General features: G+C 47.2%; 1 protein-coding gene across 1 annotated transcript in view; it reads left to right on the top strand.

Moving 5' to 3' along the window:
• Positions 1-7011: 7011 nt before the first annotated feature.
• SLC39A8 (solute carrier family 39 member 8) overlaps positions 7012-18583 on the top strand; it is a 58704-nt gene continuing 47132 nt past the window's right edge. Inside the window, exons 1-5 of the mRNA XM_038769196.1 lie at positions 7012-7043; positions 9060-9181; positions 9568-9957; positions 14855-15006; positions 15064-15228. Coding sequence (XP_038625124.1) covers positions 7012-7043; positions 9060-9181; positions 9568-9957; positions 14855-15006; positions 15064-15228 — 861 coding nt within the window. The remainder of the gene's footprint in view (positions 7044-9059; positions 9182-9567; positions 9958-14854; positions 15007-15063; positions 15229-18583) is intronic.

Below are 18583 nucleotides of genomic sequence, written 5' to 3'. Positions count from 1 at the left end.
CATCTATAAAAATGGGGATATGATTCCCATGATGTCCCTTCCCCTTGGCCTGTGATCCCCATGTGTGTCAGGAAATGAGTCTAATCTGATTAACCTGTATTGACCCCAGTGCTTGGCACATACAAAGTACTTAAATACCACAATTATTATTAATGGTAATGATAATTTTGGTGTTTGTTAAGCGCTTACTATGTGCAAAGCACTGTTCTAAGCACTGGGGAGGATACAAGGTGATCAGGTCGTCCCATGCGGGACTCACAATCTTAATCCCCATTGTACAGATGAGGTAACAGAGGCCCAGAAAAGTGAAGTGACTTGCCCCAAGTCCCACAGCTGACAAGCGGCGGAGCCGGGATTTGAACCCATGATCTCTGACTCCCAACCCCGTGCTCTTTCCACTGAGCCACGCTGCTTCTCTAACGGTGGTAAGTACTGTTCAGATTTGGCAACTGCAGTTTGATGCCTCGATGTTACCAAAATTGCCCAGAACTGTGTTCTCTATATCACTTACAGATGAGTAAAATAGAGTTGTTTATGTATTGATATTAAGTCAAAGAGGTTCCATGATAGGAACCTGTCAACCCTCCGCCCCAATCCCACCCCACCCCCAGATTCTCCTGCCCTCCTGAATACCTTCGCCCTCTTCAAACTTTCTCTCTCACCATCATGGCTTTTTAGATTACTTTCTCGTTTCCTCATGGCTTCTGTGTACCAGCCGTGACCACAGGGCTACTTCCATAGGCAATGGTGCTTTATCAGTGTTGCTGGGGAATAACTGCTTAGTGGACTGCATCATCTGTAAAATGGGGATTAAGACGGTGAGCCTCACGTGGCACAACCTGATCACCTTGTAACCTCCCCAGCGCTTAGAACAGTGCTTGGCACATAGTAAGCGCTTAATAAATGCCATTATTATTATTATTATTATTATTATTATTATGGGCTCTACTTGGGGCGGGTGATTGCTGTCCTGTGATGGTGGAGCCTGGAGGGAGGTGGGACTTTCTCTCCTCGCTCTACCCGCTAACGGGCCTGGACCAATCAATGATGCTATGTAGAGCCACAGCTGCATCACCTAAGGTGGATGAAAGGTTTTGAATCACAGGGGACACACACACACACACATAGAAGGCACCTGGAGTCAGCGTGGAGGTACGCAGAGGGGCAGAAGCATGCCGAGAAGCAAGAAAGAAGCACGCTGAGGGCAGCCCTCAGAGAAGCAGCAGAAGGCAGCAGAGCTTGGAAGTTGAAAGAAGCAGCTTTGGCAGAACGGGCTCCTTTGACCACAGATTGGTATTGGACCCTCGGTGGAGTGGAGTGAGTGAGAGTGAGTGTATGCGTCCCTCCCTTGCATGGTGGGAAAACTAAGTTAAAAACTTTGCACAGTGGCCTTGGTGATCAGAGGGCTGGTTTGACTTCTACTACATGCCACTGAGGATCCATGGTCCAGGAAGGTCCTGGTTGGTGCAAACGGGGGATGCTCTGACACACATGAGCCCTGCTATAATAATAATAATAATGATGATGATGGTATTTGTTAAGCACTTACTATGTGCCACGCACTGTTCTAAGCGCTGAGGAGGATACAAGGTGGTCAGATTGTCCCACATGGGGCTCAGTCTTAATCCTCATTTTAAAGTTGAGGTAACTGAGGCACAGAGAAGTTAAGTGACTTGCCCAAAGTCACAGAGCGGGCAAGCGGCAGAGCTGGGATTTGAACCCATGATCTCTGATTCCTAAGCCCGCACTCTTGTCACTAAGCCATGCTGCTTCTCAATTGGTTCAACAGAAAAAATACTGCTCAGGGAATCAGAAGACCTGGGTTCTGGTTCTGTAGCTGGCTTACATGGGTGAAGAACGCACATGTACTTTGCAATCAATCAATGGTATTTATTGAGTGCTTACTGAGTGCAGAGTACTGTACTAAGCGCTTGGGAGATTACAATACAACAGGGTTGGCAGACACATTCCCTACCCACAATAAGCACTTGCCTGGCTACTCACTAATTGTGCTCCATATCCCAAAACGAACAGGTTTGTCAGAGACAAGAGAGTGTGAATCAATCAATAGACCAATCAATGGTATTTATGCAAGTTACTAAGCATTATTTTAATCAGTTCCTCTGCTGCAGCCCCTAACCTCTGAAGGCTGAAGCTTATTTGTTCATTCATTCATTCAATTTTATTTCTTAATAATAATGATGGCATTTGTTAATCACTTACTATGTGAAAAGCACTGTTCTAAGCACTGGGGAGGATACAAGGTGATCAGGTTGTCCCACGTGGGGCTCACAGTCTTAATCCCCATTTTACAGAAGAGGGAACTGAGGTCCAGAGAAGTGAAGTGTCTTGCCCAAAGTCACACAGCTGACAAGTGGCAGAGCAGGGATTTGAACCCCTGACCTCTGACCCCCAAGCCCATGCTCTTTCCACTGAGCCATGCTGCTTCTCTTGCTCTCTGCTTCACAGTACAACAATAAACAGTGACATTCCCAGCCCACAACCATCTTACAGTCTATCCATCTTTTCTGATGGGACAACTATCATCACTGAGGAGGGGGATACTCCCAAGTTTGGAAATTTCCATGGAAAGAACCTGCCTCAGTCACCTCATCTGTAAAATGGGGATTCAATGCCTATTCTCCCTCCTACTTAGACCATGGGGCAGGAACTGGGTCTTACCTGTTTACCTTGTATCTACCCCAGTGCTTAGTCTGATTGGCACATAGTAAGTGCTTAGCAGATACCATAGTAATAATATTAGTAATCAAAGATGGTGGCAAAGTGGAGATCTTGTCACCCAAGCAAATAGATGATTTAAAGAACTCCGAATTAGCAAAATCAGCATTAGCCTAACTATGGTTTCAGTGGGAAATAAGGCAATAGGTTCCAATTCTCCCATCTAACTTCATTCATTCAATCGTATTTATTGAGAGCTTACTGTGTGCAGAGCACTGTACAAAGCTCTTGGAAAGTACAAGTTTGCAACATATAGAGACGGCCCCTGCCCAACAGCGGGCTCACAGTCTAGAAGGGGGAGACAGACAACAAAACAAAACCTATAAATAAAATAAAATAAATAGAATAAATATGTACAAGTAAAATAAGTAGAGTAATAAATATGTACAAACATATACACATATATACAGGTTCACTTCACATTGCAATATTTCCATCAACACAACTCGCACTCCAGTTCAATCTCGCAACTTAGAGCATCACTCTGAACCTTAGGTCAGCTCTCCCGTTTCCACCTTTGTTTCCAATTATAGTTACTTTTGCCGCTTCGAATCCCGTACCACTAATCCACAGCCCTGCATCACCTCCACAGCCTGCCTCCTTCACTCCGGTGCGTGAACCGGAGAGTGCTGCTGGCGGAAATCTAGGTATCAGGTCCATTTCATCCGCTTCAAGTTTCTCCTTGCATGCTTTGACTCTGTCCTCTCTTCTGCCTGGCAAAATTATTTCTTCACCCTCATTGACGCTCCTTCCCATTGACCTCGCCGGCTGTTCGAGACCTTTATTTCCTTCCTCAATCCCCCTGCATCCCCCAGCCCTTGCCCCTGACGACCTGTTCACCTATTTTATTGAGAAAATTGTCACTATCAGGTGTAATCTCCCTAAAATCTTCCCTGCCCCTTTCCAGTCCCTCCCCCTTCCTGCCCCTCCTGTTCTAAGCTCTGGGCTAGAGACAGGCTAATCAAAGCCCACATGAGGCTCACAGAGTAAGTAGAGGGATAAAACAGGAACTGAATCCCCATTTTGCAGATGAGGGAACTGAGGCACAGAGAAGTTAAGTGACTTGCCTGAGATCACACAGTAGGTACGTGGCAAAGCCAGAATTAGAACCCAGGTCCTCTGACCCAGGCCATGCTGCTTGGCACTTGTTTGCTGTGTCACCTTAGGCAAGGCTCCTGTACCTCAGTTTCCCCATCAGTAAAATGGGACTGAATATCTGTTCTACCACAGGCTGTGAGCCTTCTAAGGGACAGGGATGGCATCTGATTGTACTGTATTCATTCAATCATATTTATTGAGCACTTACTGTGTGCAGAGCACTGTACTAAGTGCTTGTATCTGTATCTACCCCAGGGCTTGGTACTTAGACAAGGCTTAACAAATACTGCAGATGCTATTATTATTTTAGATCTGGAGTTGTTCTTTATATTTTTATGGTCTACCCATGCTCGTTTCTTGAAACAAGTAGCACAGTGTAGTCTAAAGAGTGGCGTCGCTTTTACTCCTTTGGATGTTACCAGTCAGGTCGACTCTTTCCTGCCTTGGCTGTGGAGACTGGGCTGGACCAAGGTAGCAGGGGGGCAAGGCATGAAGAATGGCGTGAGGCCCGCGGGTTTCTTCCCCGGCCCCGGCCGGCCGGCGGTTTCTGACGGTGGAGGACCAGGAGACCGAAGCTGGGGAAAGGGCTGACTGAGAAACCCCAGGAAAAATCATCGTGAAGCCGGGTGGGCAGGAGTGCGACGGCTGTTAGGGGACCAGGGTTGGAGGAGGGAAAAGGATGAATTAGGAATTGTGTGTGCGTTGGGCAGGGAGCCGTCATGAGGGAATTGGAGGAAATAATTTTAAAAGCTCTGTTGCTTTCCCCTACCTGTAATTTATTTTAGTGTCCAGCGCTGTGGCAGGGAATGTGACTGTTATATTGTTGTATTGTACTCTCCCAAGCACTTAATACAGTGCCCTACACACAGTGAGCGCTCTATAAGTAGGATTGATCTCCCCTGGCTAGATTGCTATTTCCTGGAAGACAGGGATTATATTTACTAATCCTATTGTACTCTGCCAAGCCCTTACTACAATGCTCCTCACCCAGTAAGCACTCATTAAATACCACTGATTGATGGGATGTGGGCAGAGAAAATGTTTCATGGTTCTATCATACCGTAGCAAGTGCTTGGTAGTCAGCATCACACTCAGTAGATAATAATAATAATAATGGTACTTGGTATGTGCCAAGCATTGTTCTAAACACTGGGATAGATAGACACAGTCCCTGTCCCACACGGGGCTCACAATCTCATCCTCATTTTACAGATGGGGTAACTGAGGCTTGGAGAAGTGAAGTGACTTGGCCAAGGTCACACAGCAGTCATGTGGTGGAGCCAGGATTAAAGCCTTGTAACTCCCAGGCCCGGGCTCTATTCACTAAGCCTTGCTGCTTCAATAAATTCCATTACTACTACTACTATTGCTGTGTGACCTTGGGCAAGTCACATAACGTCTCTGTGCCTCAGTCACCTCATCTGTAAAATGGGGATTAAGACTGTGAGCGATTAAGACTGTGAGCCCCCCATCGGACAACACGATCACCTTGTAACCTCCCCAGTGCTTCGAACAGTGCAAAGGCAAACAGTAAGCTTAAACAGTAAGCGCTTAACTTGTACTTCCCAAGCGCTTAGAATAATAGGCGGATAGTAATAGTGATCATAATAACGACATTTATTGTGCGCTTACTACCTTGTACTTCCCAAGCGCTTAGTACAGTGCTCTGCACACAGTGAGCGCTCAGACTGAGCCCCCTCAATCAATCAATCAATCAATCGTATTTCTTGAGAACCTGCTTGAGAAGCAGCGTGGCTCAGTGGAAAGAGCCCGGGCTTTGGAGTCAGAGGTCATGGGTTCGAATCCCAGCTTCGCCACATGTCTGCTGTGTGACCTTGGGCAAGTCACTTAACTTCTCTGAGCCTCAGTTACCTCATCTGTAAAATGAGGATTAAGACTGTGAGCCCTACGTGGGACAACCTGATCATCTTGTATCCTCCCAGCGCTTAGAACAGTGCTTTGCTTATAGTAAGCGCTTAACAAATGCCATCAGTATTATTAATAAATGCCATCATCATTATTATTATTATTATTACTACTACTAGTAGGCCCTGGGCCAGTAGAAACCATTGCACTGGACGGGCTTCAGTGCTCAATAAATATTACTGACGGAAAGCTGCAAAGTGGAGAGGAAGGAGAAGGGAGTGAAAAGGTTAAAGAGACATGGGAGTCGGGGAGGGGAAGATTTCCGGTCATGAGGATGGTTTACATGATGTTATTATTTTACTGTTGGAAAGTCTGCTGCCCTAACACCGAGCTCTTGAGCCAAGGCTAATTTGATTCCTAGTATGTAGGCGATTTGGAGAAGCAGCGTGGCTCAGTGGAAAGAGCCCGGGCTTTGGAGTCAGAGGTCATGGGTTCAAATCCCGGCCCCGTCACTTGTCAGCTGTGTGACTTTGGGCAATTCACTTAACTTCTCTGGGCCTCAGTTACCTCATCTGTAAAATGGGGATTAAGACTGTGAGCTCCACCTGTTCACCTTGTAACCTCCCCAGCAGCTTAGAACAGTGCTTGGCACATAGTAAGCGCTTAACAAATACCATCATTATTATTATTTTTATTATTATTTGGGTGAAAAAAGCTCTGTATATGTAAAATGACCACCCTAGCAGCGACACAGTTCTTTCCGTTTCCAGCTTTACCACCGACTCGCTGGATTCCCGGGCGAGCCTCTTCACTGCTCTGTAATTTACTTCCACCCGCCGTAAAACTGGACTGAATTTTAACTACCAGGGTGGCGGGGAGCAAAGAGCCAGTGAATGTTTTATTTCCCCGAGTGCTCTGAGCTCTTGGGATGAAAGGCAGCCTAACTTACGGGGACGACGGATGATTCAGAGGTTCGATTTCTCTCCGGCCAGCGTCAATCGGATCCACCGCTTGTCTCAACACGTACGCCGACGCGCTGTTCGCCCTCTTACCGAGTGAACCGAACAGGAATTGGGCAACCTCTTCCTTCAGAATGAGCCGAAAGCAGGCCCCATGGCAGTGAGCCAAAAGCACCGGCTGGTCACTCGTATCTTTCATTCTCCGACCGAGCCGAAATATTTCCCGCCACCGCAGCTTGAAGCCAGTGGGCCAGTAGAGGTGGCAAGGTGGGTGAGTCGAAGGGGGTCCACTCTTGGGGACGGGAGGGACTGGAATGGGGAGATGATTTGGGTTGTGGGACTGGACAGAATGGTGTTGGTGGCAGGGCGCACAACTGTTCCGTGCGAGACCCACTGTTGGGTAGGGACTATCTCTGTATGTTGCCAATTTGTACCTCCCAAGCGCTTAGTACAGTGCTCTGCACACAGTAAGCGCTCAATAAATACGATCGATTGACTGATTGATTGACACGGGCCTCACGGGAAATGCAGGAGACTCGGACTCGGGCGCCTTGGGTTCTAATCCCGGCTCTGCCAATCATCCGTTGCGTGACCTTGAGCTAGTCATTTAAGTTCTCTGTGTTGCAGTTTCCTCACCTGTAAAATGGAAATAATCGATCAATCAATCAATCAATCAGTCGTATTTATTGAGCGCTTACTGTGTGCAGAGCACCGTACTAAGTGCTTGGGAAGTGCAAGTTGGCAACATATAGAGACAGTCATCATCATCATCAATCGTATTTATTGAGCGCTTACTGTGTGCATAACACTGTACTAAGCGCTTGGGAAGTACAAGTTGGCAACATATAGAGACGGTCCCTACCCAACAGTGGGCTCACAGTCTAAAAGGGGGAGACAGAGAACAAAACCAAACATACTAACAAAATATAATAAATAGAATACCTAGAGAAGCAGCGTGGCTCAGTGGAAAGAGCACGGGCTTTGGAGTCAGAGGTCATGGGTTCAAATCCTGGATTCCCCACTTGTCAGCTGTGTGACTTTGGGCAAGTCACTTCCCTTCTCTGGGCCTCAGTTACCTCATCTGGAAAATGGGGATTAAGACTGTGAGCCCCCCGTGGGACAACCTGATCACCTTGTAACCTCCCCAGCGCTTTGAACAGTGCTTTGCACATAGTAAGCGCTTAATAAATGCCATCATTATTATTATTATTATTATTATTATTATTATTATTCTGCTCCTTGACTGGAGGAACTGTCACTGATCTGACTATCACATCCCAACTCTGCCATTTATCTGCTGTGTGACCTTGGGCAAGTCAGTTCAGTTCTCTGTGCCTGTTACCTCATCTGTAAAATGGGGATTGAGAGGGTGAGCCCCATGTGGGATAGGGACTGTGTCCAACCTGATTTGCTTGTAACTACCCCAGCACTTAGTACAGTGCTTGGCACATAGTAAGCTCTTAACAAATACCACAATTATTATTATTATCTAGCCCAGTGGTTGGCACATAGTAAGTGCTAAATAAATGCCATTATTATTACTATACCGCCAGGCAGGTGAGGGCAAAAATTGGGTAATAATAATAATAATGGTATTTGTTAAGCACTTACTATGTGCAAAGCACTTTCTAAGTGCTGGGGGGATACAAGGTGATCAGGTTGTCCCACGGGGTGCTTACGGTCTTAATCCCCATTTTACAGATGAGGGAACTGAGGCCCAGAGAAGTGAAGTGACATGCCCAAAGTCACACAGCTGACAATTGGTGGAGCGGGATTTGAACCCATGGCCTCTGACTCCAAAGCCCGGGCTCTTTCCACCGAGCCTTGCTGCTTCTCTGATGTAGTTAATGTGAGAGGGCTATGGAAATCATCATCATCATCATCATCAATCGTATTTATTGGGCGCTTACTATGTGCAGAGCACTGTACTAAGCGCTTGGGAAGTACAAATTGGCAACATATAGAGATAGTCCCTACCCAACAGTGGGCTCACAGTCTAAAAGGGGGAGACAGAGAACAAAACCAAACATACTAACAAAATAAAATAAATAGAATAGATATGTACAAATAAAATAAATAAATAAATAAATAGAGTAATAAATATGTACAAACATATACACAAATAAAATAAAAGTGCTATAACTAAACCATGAATTTTTTTCATGGTATTCAATAAGCACCTACTATGTGGCAAACACTGGGCTAGATATGAGTGAATTAGGTTGGACTCAATCTCTGTCCCACATGGGGCTCACAGTCTAAGTAGGAGGGAGAACAGGGGAACTGAGGCACAGAGCAGTGAAGTGACCTGTCCAAGGTCACACGGCAAGCAAGTGGCCGAGCCGGGATTAGAACCCAGGTCCCCTGCCTCTGTTTAAGGGCGATGTGACCCCTTAGGGGCTGCAGCTTCTCCCTGGCCAGGTTTCAGAGGAGTGCTTCCAGACTAGGCGTGGCGGGAGCAACCAGTTATTTGCAAACTCTTTATTTGTTGCATCTCCTGAGCTCATCCGGCGGCGAAGGCAAATCGGAGAGGGGCCATTCGATCAATCAATCAATCAATCGTATTTATTGAGCGCTTACTATGTGCAGAGCACTGTACTAAGCGCTTGGGAAGTACAAATTGGCATCACATAGAGACAGTCCCTACCCAACAGTGGGCTCACAGTCTAAAAGGGGGAGACAGAGAACAGAACCAAACATACCAACAAAATAAAATAAGTAGGTTAGAAGTGTACAAGTAAAATAAATAAATAAATAAATAGAGTAATAAATATGTACAACCATATATACATATATACAGGTGCTGTGGGGAAGGGAAGGAGGTAAGACGGGGGGATGGAGAGGGGGACGAGGGGGAGAGGAAAGAAGGGTGTTCGATGAGTTCCTTGCCCCTCCCTCCGTCCAGGCAGGGCAGGAAGAGGAGCAAGGGTGGCTGTTGGCCAGGCCGGAGTCCAAGTCGTCTTGGCTGGGGGCCAGCGAGGTCCGGCCTCCTGGGCCCCAAGGGGCCAGTCCGGCTATCTCCCCCAGCCCCACCTCCAGCCCCACCCCACCCTTACTAATACTTTATCTGGGGTGGGCCGGAGCATCCCTGAAGCACACAAGGGACCAGCAGGACCAGAGGCCAGCAGGCCAGTGGGACCAGTAGGCCAGCGGGACCAGAGGCCAGTAGAACCAGCAGGACCAGCAGGCCAGCGGGACCAGAGGCCAGTAGAACCAGCAGGACCAGCAATCCAGCAGGACCAGAGACCAGTAGGACCAGAGACCAGCAGGCCCAGCAGGCCCAGCAGGTGGGAAAGCGAGTCGAGCGGATCACAGCTTTAGTCGCTCCTCGCCCCCTGCCCAGCCGGGTCAGGAAGGTGCCCACTTCATGGGGCGATAAAGCAGGATAACCAGCCCCCTTTCCCCCGGGAATAATAATGATGGCATTTATTAAGCGCTTACTATGTGCAAAGCGCTGTTCTAAGCACTAGGGAGGTTACAAGGGGATCAGGTCGTAATAATAATGACATTTTTTAAACGCTTACTACGTGCAGAGCACCGGGGAGGATACAAGGTGATCAAGTGGTCCCACGTGGGGCTCACAGTCTTCATCCCCATTTTCCAGAGGAGGGAACTGAGGCCCAGAGAAGTGAAGTGCCTTGCCCAAAGTCACCCAGCTGACAGTTGGCGGAGCCGGGATTTGAACCCCTGAGCTCTGACTCCAAAGCCCGGGCTCTTTCCACAGAGCCACGTTGCTTCTGCTGTGGGATAGCGGCACGGACGCCAGGGGCCTCTCCTAATTACTCTTCATTCATTCATTCTTTCAGTCGTATTTATTGAGCGCTTACTGTGTGCAGAACACTGTACTAAGCGCTTGGGAAGTCCAAGTCGGCAACATAGAGAGGCGGTCCCTACCCAACAACGGGCTCACAGTCTAGAAGGGGGAGACAGACAACGAAACAAAACATGTGGATAGGGGCCAAGTGTTCCGTGCCGGGGGCCTTTTCTAATTTGCACATAGTAAGCGCTTAATAAATTCATTAATTCATTCAATCGTATTTATTGAGCGCTTACTGTGTGCAGAGCACTGTACTAAGCGCTTGGGAAGTACAAGTTGGCAACATATACAGTCCCTACTCAACAGCGGGTTCACAGTCTAGAAATAAATGCCATTATTATTATTATTATTATTATTATTATACCTGTGTATAGTTTGTACAGATTTATTACTCTATTCATTTTACTTGTACCTATTTGCTATTCTATTTATTTTGTTAATGATGTGCATCTAGAGAAGGAGCGTGGCTCAATGGAAAGAGCATGGGCTTTGGAGTCAGAGGTCATGGGTTCAAATTCCGGCTCCGCCACTTGTCAGCTGGGTGACTTTGGGCAAGTCACTTCACTTCTCTGGGTCTCAGTTCCCTCAACTGTAAAATGGGAATAAAGACTGTGAGCCCCCCGTGGGACAACCTGATCACCTTGCAACCTCCCTAGCGCTTAGAACAGTGCTTTGCACGTAGTAAGCGCTTAATAAATGCTATTATTATTTTAATTATTAATCTAGCTTTATTTCTATTTATGCTGATGACACCTGTCCAACTGTTTTGTTTCGTTGTCTGTCTCCCCCTTCTAGACTGTGAGCCCGCTGTTGGGTAGGGACCGTCTCTATATGTTGCCGACTTGTATTTCCCAATAATAATAATAATAATAATAATGATGGTATTTGTTAAGAGCTTACTATGTGCAAAGCACTGTTCAAAGCACTGGGGGGAATACAAGGCAATCAGGTTGTCCCACGTGGGGCTCACAATCTTAATCCCCATTTCTTAAGCGCTTACTATGTGCAAAGGACTGTTCTAAGCGCTGGGGGGATAAAATAATAATAATAATGGCATTTATTAAGCACTTACTATGTGCAAAGCACTGTTCTAAGCACTGGGGAGTTTACAAGGCAATCAGGTTGACCCACACGGGGCTCACAATCTTAATCCCCATTTGATAAGCGCTTACTGTGTGCAAAGCACTGTTCTAAGCGCTGGGGGGGATACAATAATAATAATGGCATTTATTAGGTGCTTACTATGTGCAAAGCACTGTTCTAAGCGCTGGGGAGGTTACAAGGCAATCAGGTTGTCCCACGTGTGGCTCACAATCTTAATCCCCATTTGTTTAGCGCTGACTATGTGCAAAGCACTGTTCTAAGCGCTGGGGGGATATAATAATAATAATAATAATGGCATTTATTAAGCACTTACTATGTGCAAAGCACTGTTCTAAGCGCTGGGGAGGTTACAATAATAATAATAATGATGGCATTCATTAAGTGCTTACTATGTGCAAAGCACTGTTCTAAGCGCTGTGAGAATACAAGGTGATCAGGTTGTCCCATGGGGGGTTCACAGTCAACACCCATTGTCCAGATGAGGTAACTGAGGCCCAGAGAAGTGAAGTGACTTTCCCAAAGTCACCCAGCTGACAAGTGGCGGAGCCTGGATTTGAACCCAGGACCTCTGACTCCAAAGCCCGGGCTCTTTCCACCGAGCCACGCTGCTTCTCCTGTTCACTTAGTCCAGTGCTCTGCCCCCAGTAAGCGCTCAATAAATACGAATGAACGAATGAATGAGTCAGTCCAGCGCTCTGCACCCAGTAAGTGCTCAGGAAGTCTTGTACGGATCTATTCTATTTATTTTATTTAATTAATATGTGTTGTTTTGTTGTCTGTCTCCCCCTTCTTGACTGTGAGCCTGCTGTTGGGTAGGGACCGGCTCTAGATGTTGCCAACTTGGGCTTCCCAAGCGCTTAGTACAGTAAGCGCTCAATAAATATGATTGATTGTGTGCGTGGGAAGTGCAAGTTGGCCACATCATAATGATGGCATTTATTAAGCGCTTACTAGGTGCGAAGCACTGTTCTAGGCGCTGGGGAGGTTACAAGGTGATCAGGTTGTCCCACGGGGGGCTCACAGTCTTCAACTTTTAGACTGTGAGCCCACTGTTGGGTAGGGACTGTCGCTATGTGTTGCCAACTTGTACTTCCCAAGCGCTTAGTACAGTGCTCTACACACAGTAAGCGCTCAATAAATAGGATTGATTGATTGATTGATTGATTCAGCCCCTTCCTTCCTCTCCCCCTCGTCCCCCTCTTCATCCCATCCCCATCTTACCTCCTTCCCTTCCCCACAGCGCCTGTATATATGTATATATGTTTGTACAGATTTTTTACTCTATTTATTTATTTTGCTGGTACATATCTATTCTATTTATTTTATTTGGTTACTATGTTTGGTTTTGTTCTCTGTCTCCCCCTTTTAGACTGTGAGCCCGCTGTTGGGTAGGGACTTTCATTCATTCATTCAATCATATTTATTGAGCGCTTACTGTGTGCAGAGCACTGTACTAAGCGCTTGGGAAGTACAAGTTGGCAACATATAGAGACGGTCCCTACCCAACAGCGGGCTCACAGTCTAGAAGGGGGAGACGGACAACAAAACAAAACATATTAACATATTAACTTTTAGACTGTGAGCCCACTGTTGGGTAGGGACTGTCTCTGTATGTTGCCAATTTGTACTTCCCAAGCGCTTAGTACAGTGCTCTGAACATAGTAAGCGCTCAATAAATATGATTGATTGATGATATTAACAAAATAACATAACATATTAACAAAATAAAATAAATAGAATAAATCTGTACAAATAAAATAAATAGAGTAATAAATAGTACCCTCTGGACTGTAAGCTCTTTGTGGGCGGGGAATTCATTCATTCATTCACTCAATTGTATTTATTGAGCGCTTACTGTGTGCAGAGCACTGGACTGAGCGCTTCTCTGTCTCCCCCTTTTAGACTGTGAGCCCACTGTTGGGGAGGGACTGTCTCTATATGTTGCCAACTTGGACTTCCCAAGCGCTTAGTACAGTGCTCTGCACACAGTAAGTGCTCAATAAATACGATTGATTGATTGATTGATTGATTGGGAAGTACAAGTCGGCAACATATAGAGCCGGTCCCTGCCCAACAACGGGCTCACAGTCCAGAAGGGGGGAGACAGACAATCAATGAATCGATCAATCGTATTTATTGAGCGCTTACTGTGTGCAGAGCACTGTAGTAAGCGCTTGGGAAGTACAAGTTGGCAACATATAGAGACGGTCCCTACCCAACAGTGGGCTCACAGTCTAAAAGGGGGAGACAGAGAACAAAACCAAGCATACTAACAAAATAAAATAAAAAGAATAGATATGTACAAGTAAAATAAATAAATAAATAAATAAATAAATAGAGTAATAAATATGTACAAACATATATACATCTATACAGGTGCTGTGGGGAAGGGAAGGAAGTAAGATGGGGGGGATAGAGAGGGGGGGCGAGGGGGAGAGGAAGGAAGGGGCTCAGTCTGGGAAGGCCTCCTGGAGGAGGTGAGCTCTCAGTAGGGCCTGGAAGGGAGGAAGAGAGCTAGCTTGGAGGATGGGCAGAGGGAGACAACAAAACAAAACATGTAAACAGGTGTCAAAATCGTCAGAACAAATAGAATTAAAGCTATATGCACATCATTAACAAAATAAATAGAATAGTAAGCATGGACAAGTAAAATAGAGTAATAAATCTGTATGAATTGATTTGAACTGAATGAATTGAATTGAATTGAATCTGTACAAATAACAACTGAGCCCGCTGTTGGGCAGGGACTGTCTCTATATGTTGCCAACTTGGATTTCCCAAGCGCTTAGTCCAGTGCTCTGCACACAGGAAGCGCTCAATAAATACGATGGATTGATCGATGGACCAGACTGAGCCCCTTCCTCCCTCCCCCCCATCTTACCTCCTTCCCTTCCCCACAGCACCTGTATAGATGTATATATGTTAGTACATATTTATTACTCTATTATTTATTTATTTTATTTGTACATACCTATTCCATTTATTTTATTTTGTTACTATGTTTGGTTTTGTTCTCTGCCTCCCCCTTTTAGACTGTGAGCCCACTGTTGGGTAGGGATTGTCTCTATGTGTTGCCAATTTGTACTTCCCAAGCGCTTAGTCCAGTGCTCTGCACATAGTAAGCGCTCAATAAATACGATTGACGATGATGATACAGCGCTAAGCGCTTAGTCCAGTGCTCTGCACATAGTAAGCGCTCAATAAATACGATTGATGATGATGGAAGGAATGAATGAATGATTACTTTTTTTTTTTTTTTCTCGGATCGCAGGCGACGGGACCGAGCGCGGCGCGGCCGGCCGGCAGGGGGCGACGGCGGGGAGGGCGTGTGCGCCTGCGCGGGCCGAGCGGGCGGGGAGGGGAGGGGGGAGCGAGAGCGCAGTGCGCCTGCGCGGCGCTATGGCCCTGGCCGGCCGAGCCATGGTCGGGCTACTGGTCCTTCTGGTCGCCTCCTCCTCCTCCTCCTCCTCCTCCTCCTCCTCCTCCTCCGGGGAGCCTTCGGGGCTGCTGTTCTCCGAGGACGTCCTCAGCCTGTACGGGCACAACCGCAGCCTGTCGCTGCCCGGCGTGTCCCGGCTGCTGGAGGAGCTGGGCGCCGCGCCCGCCCGGGACCCGCACCGGCTGGACCAGCTGCACCACAACCAGGTACGGGGCCGCCCGGGCATCATCATCATCATCATCATCATCATCATCATCATCATCATCACCATCATCATCATCACCCCGTCGCGGAAGCCGCGTGGCTCAGTGGAAAGAGCCCGGGCTTGCGAGTCCGAGCTCATGGCTTCTAATCCCGGCTCCTCCACTTGTCACCTGGGGGACTTTGGGCGAGTCACTTCTCTGGGCCTCAGTTTCCTCATCTGGAAAATGGGGATTTAAGACTGTGAGCCCCACGTGGGACAACCTGATCACCTAAGGCCCTTCCTTCCTCTCCCCCTCGTCCCCCTCTCCATCCCCCCCATCTTACCTCCTTCCCTTCCCCACAGCACCTGTATATATGGATATATGTTTGTACAGATTTATTACTCTATTTATTTATTTTATTTGTACATATCTATTCTATTTATTTTGTTAGTATGTTTAGTTTTGTTCTCTGTCTCCCCCCTTTTAGACTGTGAGCCCACTGTTGGAGCCCGGGCTTGCGAGCCCGAGGGCATGGCTTCCAATCCCGGCTCCTCCACTTGTCACCTGGGGGACTTTGGGCGAGTCACCTCTCTGGGCCTCAGTTTCCTCATCTGGAAAATGGGGATTTAAGACTGTGAGCCCCACGTGGGACAACCTGATCACCTAAGGCCCTGCTGAGAGCTCACCTCCTCCAGGAGTCCTTCCCAGACTGAGCCCCTTCCTTCCTCTCCCCCTCGTCCCCCTCTCCATCCCCCCCATCTTGCCTCCTTCCCTTCCCCACAGCACCTGTATATATGTATATATGTTTTTACATATTTACTACTCTATTTTACTTGTACATATCTATTCTATTTATTTTATTTTGTTAGTATGTTTGGTTTTGTTCTCTGTCTCCCCCCTTTTAGACTGTGAGCCCAGTGTTGGGTAGGGACTGTCTCTATATGTTGCCAATTTGTACTTCCCAAGCGCTTAGTACAGTGCTCTGCACATAGTAAGCGCTCAATAAATACGATTGATGATGATGATGATGATCACCTTGTATCGCCCCAGCGCTTAGAACCGTGCTTTGCACATAGTAAGCGCTTAATAAATGCCATCATTTATAAGGAAGCATGGTTTGTAACCCCGGCTCCCCCACTTGTCACCTGGGGGATTTTGGCCGAGTCACTTCTCTGGGCCTCAGTTTCCTCATCTGGAAAATGGGGATTTAAGACTGTGAGCCCCACGTGGGACCGACTGATCACCTTGTATCGCCCCAGCGCTTAGAACAGTGCTTTGCACATAGTAAGCGCTTAATAAATACCATCATTTATAAGGAAGCATGGTTTCTAATCCCGGCTCCGCCACTTGTCAGCTGGGAGACTTTGGCCGAGTCACTTCTCTGGGCCTCAGTTCCCTCATCTGGAAAATGGGGATGAAGACTGTGAGCCCCACGTGGGGCCGCCTGATCACCTTGTATCGCCCCAGCGCTTAGAACAGTGCTTTGCACATAGTAAGCGCTTAATAAATACCATCATTTATAAGGAAACATGGTTTCTAATCCCGGCTCCTCCACTTGTCAGCTGGGTGACTTTGGGCGAGTCACTTCTCTGTGCCTCAGTTTTACCTTATCTGTAAAATGGGGATTGACTGAGCCCCACGTGGGACAACCTGATCAACTTGTATCGCCCCAGCTCTTAGAACGGTGCACACATAGTAAGCGCTTAATAAATACCATCATTATTATTATAAGGAGTCTGGGCTTGGGAGTCAGAAAGCATGGCTTCTAATCCCGGCTCCTCCACTTGTCACCTGGGGGACTTTGGGCGAGTCACTTCTCTGGGCCTCAGTTTCCTCAGCTGGAAAATGGGGATTTAAGACTGTGAGCCCCACGTGGGACCGCCTGATCACCTTGTATCGCCCCAGCGCTTAGAACAGTGCTTAACACATAGTAAGCGCTTAATAAATCATCATCAATCATATTTATTGAGCGCTTGCTGTGTGCAGAGCACTGTACTAAGCGCTTGGGAAGTACAAGTTGGCAACAGATAGAGACAGTCCCTACCCAACAGTGGGCTCACAGTCTAAAAGACTGATAAAAGACTAAAAGACTAATAAATACCATCATTATTATTATAAGGAGTCCGGGCTTGGGAGCCCGAGGGCATGGCTTTTAATCCCGGCTCTGCCACTTGTCACCTGGGAGACTTTGGCCGAGTCACTTCTCTGGGCCTCAGTTCCCTCATCTGGAAAATGGGGATGAAGACTGTGAGCCCCACGTGGGGTCGCCTGATCACCTTGTATCGCCCCAGCGCTTAGAACCGTGCTTTGCACATAGTAAGCGCTTAATAAATACCATCATTTATAAGGAAGCACGACTTCTAACCCCAGCTCCACCACTTGTCAGCTGGGTGACTTTGGGCGAGTCACTTCTCTGGGCCTCAGTTTCCTCATCTGGAAAATGGGGATTTAAGACTGTGAGCCCCACGTGGGACAGCCTGATCACCTTGTATCGCCCCAGCGCTTAGAACCGTGCTTTGCACATAGTAAGCACTTAATAAATACCATCATTTATAAGGAAGCATGGTTTCTAATCCCGGCTCCTCCACTTGTCATCTGGGGGACTTTGGGCGAGTCACTTCTCTGGGCCTCAGTTTCCTCATCTGGAAAATGGGGATTAAGACTGTGAGCCCCACGTGGGACAACCTGATTACCTTGTATCGCCCCAGCGCTTAGAACAGTGCACATAGTAAGCGCTTAATAAATACCATCATTGTTATTATTATAAGGAGTCCGGGCTTGGAAATCAGAGAGCGTGGCTTCTAATCCTGGCTCCTCCACTTGTCAGCTGGGTGACTTTGGGCAAGTCGCTTCACTTCTCTGGGCCTCGGTTACCTCATCTGGAAAATGGGGATTAAGACTGTGAGCCCCCCGTGGGACAACCTGATCACCTTGTAGCAGCAGCGTGGCTCAATGGAAAGAGCATAGGCTTTGGAGTCAGGGGATGGGTTCAAATCCCGGCTCCGCCACTTGTCAGCTGGGTGACTTTGGGCAAGTCACTTAACTTCTCTGTGCCTCAGTTCCCTCATCTGTAAAATGGGGATTAAGACTGTGAACCCCCTGTGGGACAGCCTGATCACCTTGTAACCTCCCCAGCGCTTAGAACAGTACTTTGCACATAGTAAGCACTTAATAAATACCATTATTATTATTATTATTCTCTGGGCCTCGGTTCCCTCATCTGGAAAATGGGGATGAAGATTGTGAGCCCCCCGTGGGACAACCTGATCATCTTGCAACCTCCCCAGTGCTTAGAACAGTGCTTGGCACATAGCGCTTAGCAAATACCATCATTAATTAATCATAATAATAATGGCATTTGCTAAGCACTCATTAT

This window comes from Tachyglossus aculeatus, chromosome X5 (assembly GCF_015852505.1).
Source record: "Tachyglossus aculeatus isolate mTacAcu1 chromosome X5, mTacAcu1.pri, whole genome shotgun sequence".
In the NCBI taxonomy this organism is placed as follows: domain Eukaryota; kingdom Metazoa; phylum Chordata; class Mammalia; order Monotremata; family Tachyglossidae; genus Tachyglossus; species Tachyglossus aculeatus.
The sequence above is the reverse complement of the archived record's forward strand: the minus strand, read 5'-3'. Positions and strand labels throughout refer to the sequence as shown.